Source organism: Hippopotamus amphibius, chromosome 14, assembly GCF_030028045.1.
Source record: "Hippopotamus amphibius kiboko isolate mHipAmp2 chromosome 14, mHipAmp2.hap2, whole genome shotgun sequence".
Lineage (NCBI taxonomy): Eukaryota > Metazoa > Chordata > Mammalia > Artiodactyla > Hippopotamidae > Hippopotamus > Hippopotamus amphibius.
Window position 1 is genome coordinate 75,284,248 of NC_080199.1, and position 8,112 is coordinate 75,292,359.

General features: G+C 59.4%; 1 protein-coding gene across 1 annotated transcript; it reads right to left on the minus strand.

Moving 5' to 3' along the window:
- Window positions 1-2,709: 2,709 nt before the first annotated feature.
- PDX1 (pancreatic and duodenal homeobox 1) lies at window positions 2,710-7,850 on the minus strand. The gene is made up of 2 exons (XM_057707759.1): window positions 7,277-7,850; window positions 2,710-3,736 (listed from the first exon to the last, which is right to left on the minus strand). The coding sequence occupies exons 1-2, from the start codon at window positions 7,677-7,679 to the stop codon at window positions 3,291-3,293; spliced, it is 849 nt and encodes a 282-aa protein (XP_057563742.1). The 5' UTR covers window positions 7,680-7,850; the 3' UTR covers window positions 2,710-3,290.
- Between the last annotated feature and the right edge of the window lie 262 nt (window positions 7,851-8,112).

Consider the following 8,112-nt stretch of genomic DNA (forward strand, 5'->3'; position numbering starts at 1 on the left):
CTGGCTTGTTTGGGGCTCCGGGGAGGGCCGCCTGTTCACCGCGCTCGAGAGTCTGGGCCGCGCGCGTGGGCCGGACGGGCAGCTCCGAGCGGCCCCGCGCGCCGTGGGCCGGGGGCGGCCGCGCAGACTCGGAGCCGCGCAGGTCCGGCCGCGCGCGGGTCGCCGGTGGGGCCTGACCCGGACCCGCGGCCCGACGCGTCGCGACGACGTGCTGCGTCCCGCTTCGCGTGGGGCCGCCGCGCGGCTCCGGCCCGCGCTCGGCCGCCCTCCTTCCTCTCCTCCAGGCCCCTCTGGCGAGCCGGGCCCCGCTCTCCGCCGCCTCCCTGGGTCTCCCCGGCTCTCCCCGGGAGGCCGGCCTCTCGTAGCAAGAACACTTCGCCTCCGCCATCGCCACCACGTGTCCTGGCAACTGTGCGCCAGGCCCGGTAATAAACGTGGAGGACATCATTTCATCTCGTCCCCGTGTGGAGCCCGTTATATGGAGGAGGAAACGGAGACTTCAGGGACTTGCTCCGGGGCCCGTGTAGTGAAGCGGCGGGCGGGGGGTAGAATTCAAGCCCGGCGGGGCGGGGGGGGGGACTGAAAGCCGGGCCTCTTCTGCACGGAGGCACCAGCCCCGGCGGCCCGGTCCCCAGCCCCGAAGAGCAGCAGAGACGCGCTTGGCGCACAGCTCGGCCTTCGCGGCTCGCGAAGCTGGAGGCCGCACGCTGGCCAGAGTCAGACCGCGCCCTCCGCCGCCGGGCCCGGGCCAGGCCCCGGGGCGGCCCTCGCCTCTTCTCCTCGGGGAGGCGGCGGCGCGAGGTTGAGCCCGGAGCCTTGGAGAGGGCGGTGGCTTCCGCGTGGAGACCTGAAGACCTCCTTGGGCTCCGAGGACAAGTCTCCGCACCTCCACCAAGCGGGCGGCCGAGCTCCAGCAGGTCCTCCCTCCACCCCCCCAGCATCAGCTTCCCCGGTGTCGGATGAGGACAGCCTCGCCCTGGTGAAGGATGCTGTGGGCAGTCTGTCTGTGACGAAGGGCGGCTCAGTAAAGATCAGCGGTTATACGAACAAGGGGAAATTTGTCAAAGGAGAGGGGCTGCAGGAGACAGGGAAATCTCTGCAGCAGCAGTTCCCCAGCTGCTTCCGAAAATGATCATGGTCGTAAAACAGCTAGTATTTGTGGAGGAATAACTATTTTCTAGATACTGAATTGAACTCCTTACACATGTTCTTTGGCTTAAACCTCACAAGTCTATGAGGTAGTATGCACCTCCATTTTACAGATGAGGAAACCGAGGCAGGAGAAGTGGAGTAATTTTATCAGGGTCACAGCCAGTGTTTGAGCGACCCTGAGCAGATTTGCTGGACTCCAGCGCCCAGGCGGGCATGGAGAGGCTGCAGGGCAAGGGTACCCCTTCCCTGTGAAACGTCTCACTGATGAGGAAGTTCTCCTTTCTGATCCACAGAACCTTCTTTTCTTCGGAGGGGCGTTATGACTCGATTCCTCTCTCTCTCCTTTCGCAAACCAAAAAGCAAAAGCAAAACAGAAGCAAATCCTGCGTCTCTTTGCAGAAGAAAATAATAGCAGCGACTCTTGGGAGTGAGCCGCTGTCACAGAACCGGTGGGAGCGCTGGGGAGGCTCCTGCAGGCGCAGCGGGGCTACGCTGCCGGCCCACGGACCGCGGGGAGGAGGAGGGTGGCCCGGAGGTTGGAAGCCCACTAAGTCGGGGCCTGTGTGCCCCTAACAGAAGACACTCTTGGCCCTCGGGCTCCAGGGGTTGAGATGCGTCCAAAGCAACAATTCCTTCGAAAGAGCCCCCCGAAAAAGGCCTCTCCTGGACCAATGCTTTGGGCATTTCTCTGCCCTACTGGTGCAGGTGCAGGATGGCAGCTCTGGCTCTGCAACTATTCAGCGACAGCCCTCTGCCCTCGGAAGCTGTCCGTGCCTGTGGGCTCTGTTGCCTAAGAAATTAATTCACCTTCAGAAGTGACTCCTAAGCTTAAAATGAAACAAAACAAACACCCGAAAATACACCTGCTGATGTGCTTTCCCAACCTGAAACCCAAACGTTGGTGTCTTAATTACCAGGTTTTCCCTGGTTAATGCCCGCTCCCCGCCCCACCCCTGCAAATGTTGCTTTAATTTTTTAAATGAATTGGAATCATGGCGCTGCAAGAAGGGTTTGATACAAACCGAGGGGAATCCGTTTTGATTTCTTTCCACATTATCTGTATTTATTAAGCGTTTTCCACAAACATCACCTGAACACAAGGCCCAGACCCTGAAACAAGAAACTGCCCTGGAAACCACAGACCTGTTTGTAAAGAACTGTTAGGTCATTTTAAAACTTTAAATAAAAATAACCATTTTTCCCCAAACTCCCCAACCACATACATTGTGGTCATTTTTAAGGGTATGGAAATCATACTCTGTGGATAGCTTCCAAGGTGGGGCAGGCCACCCTGCTTGCCTCCACGCCAGGAACTAAATCCACATCTGGAAAAGAAAGCTCCAAATATCTTCGGTTTAGTGATTGCTCAGGGGCCATCTTTCTCCCCCAAAACCTCTGCCCCAGGCCCATCTCCCTTCGCGCTCTCTGGGAGTTCCGGCACAACGGGGTGTACAGGGATGCTGCCGCTGCCCCCACACCCCAGGCCTGCCACCCCCCAGCCACGCCTGCAAGACATTTTCTTCAGAGGAAAGAGGTGGAGGCTGAAGGATGTGCCCTGGTGAAGGACGTGGTTCTGCTGAAAGGATTAAAAAGGAAGAAGAGGAGAAGGAGGAATTATTCTGTTCCACGGGCATTGATTTCAATAGGTCTTTGAAACCTCAGATGTTTCATTTCAATTATTTCTAAACAGTAAGGCAGAGGCTAGAGTAAAAATGGCTGTTTCCGGGCAGGTTAAGGCGCTCCATCCAGCTAGCCTGCTGTGTTGGGGAGGGTTCCCGTTTGTATAGTTTCTGTTGTCTTTTGAAGAGCTGGCTTCTCTAAAGAGGTCCACGGTTCTGGAGTGGTGGTGTCTGCACAACAGCGAAGACTTTGCCAATCCGACAGCATCACCCGAAGAGGCCCCGGATATTACAGAAAATGTCTCTTCTCCTTCCAGAAGGTGGGCCAGCTTCTCCCCACCGCACCCCAGTTGGCACAGGCGCCTCAAAGCACGCGGGTTCTCCCCTCCAGTCTGGGGTGGGCTGCTCAGCTCTGCCCCATTGAATGGCCTGGACCGGGGGTCACACCCGGGGTCCTGGGTCCGCTCCCCCCTCCTTTGCGAGTGGGGAAAGCCACCCGGCAGGGAGGAGCCCCATCTCTCACCGAGATTCATGCGGCCGCAGGGGCGCTACACTGGAAGGCTGAGGCGACGCGCTAAGGCCAGGCGGCAGGCGGCCCTCTCGGGTGGCGGCGGGGACGGCGGGCGGCACAGCACCCCCGGGGGGCGGCGGGGGCGGCAGCGCCAGCAGCTCCTCGCCCGAGGTCACCGCGCAGTCCTGCTCGGGCTCCGCGTCCCCACCACCAGCGGCCACGGTCCCGCAGCTGCGCTTCTTGTCCTCCTCCTTTTTCCACTTCATCCGGCGGTTTTGGAACCAGATCTTGATGTGTCTCTCGGTCAAGTTCAGCATGACGGCCAGCTCCACCCGGCGCGGCCTGGAGATGTATTTGTTGAATAGGAACTCCTTCTCCAGCTCCAGCAGCTGCGCGCGAGTGTAGGCGGTGCGCGTCCGCTTGTTCTCCTCGGGCTCCGCGGCGTAGGCACCGCCTGCGGGCGACACAGCACGTGAATGTGGTCCCCGACCCCTGGCTCCTGCCTGCCCCCACCCGTGAAGCCCAGCCCTTCCGCCCCAATCCTAGGAGCCCTGGCCCCTTCCCAGCCATTCCGGCCACCGAGCTCCGGCTGTCTATCCAAGAGCCCAGTCTGGGGGTGCAGCCCTTCCTTAAGGAGGTTGCTTTTTCTTGGAGGCCAAAGCGGCACGGGCTCTCTCCACGAGTGGTTATAGAATGAGTTCACTTAACCGCTGTTTGGGTTGAGGCTGATTAAAATGCACATAATTAAAAAAATAAAGTGCACGTAATAGATATCTAAACCGACTGGATTCTACAAAGGCAGAGACGTTTTTAATACAGTACTTTAAAAAAACTTTCTGACGATGACCCACAGTAAAAAATACATTTCAAGTCATCACCCAGTTCACATGCTGATATATAACTGCCACACAAAAAAATTTAGGACATTAAACCAAACTTTACTACCCGTGATGCTATCTAATTTTTCCTATTGTTTACTGTTTCATTTAAAAATGTTCTCAACCCAGTAAATGGATTTCACCACTGACTGATGGGTGCAGCCTTCAGTTTGAAAAACCTTGAGCTAATAAAAATCCCAAGGTTATGACATGTATTGTTATATCTGACCATATATTCTGTCTATATATAGTTATATGGTTGTAATCAGGCCCAACTCAAGAGCTGGTAAATTCTCTATAATTGTCATGCTAAGCTCGGCTGGGCCCCTGCCCTGGACAAGTAGGGAAACCATTCTGAGCCCCGGAGAGGTTCATTGTCAGCCCCAGCCTCTGCGTCCTGGGCTCCACATGCGGCAGAGGCCGGAGGGGAGGCTTGGGGCCGGATCCCGCACTGGGAAGCTGAGAGCCTGGTGGGGCAGGCGGTGGTGGGGGTGGTAGAGGAGCCCCAAGCCCGGGTCGTGAGGAAGCAACAGCCAGGCCCAGCCTAGCAGATTAGCACCGCTCACCCGGTGTTTGCGGCTGTGTGCCTCCAGGCCCTGATCTTTTCCTTCTGGGCGAGATACTGGCTGCATCCGGGCTGTGGACCCCGGGGCAGCAAAACACTGCCGAAACACCGGAAGAGGCCTAAGTCATCTTGTCGTAGGTAGGGCAGAGGTATGTGAGACTTCTCCTGTGACTGTTGGCTAGAGTTGAAGAGCCAGTGTGTGTGTTTGCTGGGATGGTTAACTACGAGATACAACCCGCCAGGGTCCCCCCCCACCCCAGGCCAAAAGGAGGGGCCCAGAAGCCAAGGCAGAGGCTCAGGTCCCAGTTTCCAGAGTCCTGCTTGCTCAGAGTCTTAACACTTCCAAGCCTTCCTCGCTTGGGAGAAAAATGAGGGAGCCTTAACAGAACGTCTAAAACGGTCCTCTGAAGTTTGTAAATTCAACTCAACCTTGCGGGACTTTGGCCCCTTTTCACCAGCCTCACCAAAGTGCTCTGAGAGGCTGCACAGGGCCCACTAACCCAGGGGCCCTGTGCCCAGGATGAGTTGGCAGGGGATGAAGGTGTAGGATGGAGGCTATTGGTGGTGTTGGAAGATGTCAAGGGCCCCCAGTCTGCACTGTTCTCCAAGGTGCAGGGGAAGGTGTTTAGGGTCAAGCCTGCCAGCGAGGTGGATGCAGTTCATTTCTTAGGTCGAGGGTTTTGAAGTTCCTGTTGTTACTAGTATTCATATCCCATCTACGTATAAAGGCCCTTTGGTCACTTCTTTCTTCCCAGGGCCGTGAAACCCCACTAGGAGCAGGCAGGCGGGTTCACAGACCCTTGAAGTTTGGTTCCTTGCAGAGTGTCTGGGGAAGACGCTGCTGGCCACAGCAGCACCCTGCAGGCAGCTGCCTGGAGAGGGCCCTCCCTTCGGGCTGAGCCTGCAGTGGGTCAGAGGGTGCTGGCAAAGGCCTCTCCGACCCCCACCCTCCAGCCGGAGGATGTCACCCTTCCAGAGTTCCCCCATCCCCAGGCAAGGCTCCCGATTTTCCTTCAGGGTTTACTTTCTGGCTCCTTCGGTCGCCCCAAGTCCAAGCGCCACTAGAGCAGAAGGTGGGGGAATTACCCTACCGCAGAAAGGCTCTTTCAGAACCTCCCTTGCATTTTTCCGGTGGAAGCTGCGATAAAGGCTGGGAATTCGCGAAACGCGCGCCGCAGGAAGGGGGCCCTGGAGGGAGGCAGCTCCTGGCAGGAAACTACTTACTGAGAGTCCAGCGCCCACGGTCTAGGGATGCCGTCCTCCCGCCTCCCAAGAATCCCGCATTTGCCAAGGTTCCGACGCCTTTGGCCGCGGCCGCATGGGCTGGATAAGGGTCGCCCGGGGTTTCCCCGGAGGTGGGGAAGATCGCAGCCGGGTTGGGACCCTGCCCTGTCTCAGGACCTGCCTGGTCCCCACACAGCCTTCGCGAGAAAGGAAAGTGGGGAGAGGGGAGGCCCGGGGACGAGCCCGGATCCCCCAAAGCCCCGCTTGGCTGCACCAGGGTCAGGGTCACGCAGGCCAGCCAGACTCGGCAGACAGGGGCCAAGGATTCTCGGGGTGGGGGCACCTCCAGCCTCTTTCCCCTGACTCCTGACTGTTAGTTGGAAGGAAAAGAAAAGTCCAGTATTTGCAATGCAGGTGTGACTAGAAGTGGCTTCGGCACGGAAGCGATAACATTGTGCGGCGGCGGCACAGGTCGCACCGGAACTCGCCGCCGGCTCTGGGCCGGGAAGGGAAATGGGGGCCTCTCCGCATATACGCCCCGGCTCCCGCTCCGGGCAGACCTTCCCTTACGGGCCGGCGCCTGGGGCCTCCCTGAGCCGCCTGTGCCAGGAGGGCATCCTTCCTGAAACTGCCTTGCAGAGAAGCAGCGCGGCGAGAGCCTTTCCAACACTTTTGTTCTTTCGAAAGTGAATGAGCATCGCAGACGCCTCTCCCAGCTTCCCGGCCTCTAGGGTGAGCGGCCCTGCGGTGAGCCCCCCTCTCCAGCCCCGGCCGCTGGACAACTTTGCACGCTTGGGTACCGTTTTCCTTCCCAGCTTTTCGGTACCTACGTGGTGCCCCTGAGACAGTTTGGCTTTCTTCACTGAAGCCGCCGGCGGAGGTGGGGAGGTGTGGGCTCAGGGCGAGAAGGGGCCCGGGGCTCCGAAGGCGCGCTCCGGCCGGGTCGGGAGCATCTCATGGGGCCTGCGCACTCCCGGGAGTCCTGGGCGGGCAGATCCCCCACTGGTGGAGGATTGGAGGGTCCGAAGCCTTGAGCTCGGCCAGGCCTAGGCTCACAGGGAGCGCGCGGGCTCCTGGAGTTCAGCGTAGAGGGCAGGAAGGGGTTTAAGTTCCCAGGAAGAGAGCTGAATGGAAATAACGCTCCAAATTGGACTAGAAAAGGGCTTCTGTGCAAAATGGCCTTGTTAGCTTCCCGTATGGTTTAGTCCGACTCTAGGTTTTCCAGAGGCTGGGGACGCAAACTGGGAGAGGGTCCTGTGTGGTGCTCGGAGGTAGGGGCCCCGTGCCGCGAACGGGAGAGGACAAAGGGGGCGGGAGCCAGACCTACCTGCCCACTGGCCTTTCCACGCGTGAGCCTTGGTAGACTTCATCCACGGGAAAGGCAGCTGGACGCGGCTGGGCTCTTCCAGGGCGCCCCGCTCGGCTCCATCCGGGAAGGGCCCGGCCGGCGGGTGGGGGAGCGCGAGCTGCGCCGGGAGGTGGTGGTGGAGGTGTGCCACCGCGGGGTCGTCGGCGAGCGGGGGCACCTCGTACGGGGAGATGTCCGGGGGGCTGCCCTGCTCCAGCGCGCCCAAGGCGCCGGGGAATGGAGGCGGCGGCGGCGGGGGCTGGCGGCCCATGTACAGACACGCAGGGGGGCTGGCACTGAACTCTGGCGCGGGGCCCCGCTGGAACGCGCAAGGGTCCTTGTACAGCTGTGCGGCCGCGTAGTACTGCTCCTCGCCGTTCATGGCTCCCGCCCGGCCTTGGAGACCCGGAGAAGGGAGCTGGAGCCAGGGACTTGGAGCTGTGTGGCGCTCCCACTCCCAGCGCCACCCCTGCAGCTTTGACAGCTCGGCACCGCTCGCAGAGGGGACCCGGTGCCGGCGGGACAGGCGGGCGGCCGCCGCGCCATAGGCTCCTCTGTGCCCCACGTGGCTCAGCCTGAGGCCATTATTGGCCTGGCTGGCTGCCTTAAGAAGCCGGACGCAGGTACCCACGAGCACCTGAGTGTTTCAGCTTTCTCTTTCAGCTGAGTTCACTACACCTGTATGTGCAGTTGGCAGTACTCGCCAGAGTGGGGCACGAATGAAGTTATTAGAACTTCTGTTCCACTTATAGAAACATATTTTCATCATACATTAAGCAGTCTATTTTCCTTGTATGTCTGATAATGTACATGTT

Coding starts and splice junctions, on each gene's coding strand:
- PDX1 (XM_057707759.1), bottom strand. CDS start 7,679: ATGAACGGCGAGGAGCAGTACTACGCGGCCGCACAGCTGTACAAGGAC. Junction 3,737..7,276: donor GTGGAAAGGCCAGTGGGCAG/GTAGGTCTGGCT, acceptor TGTCGCCCGCAG/GCGGTGCCTACGCCGCGGAG.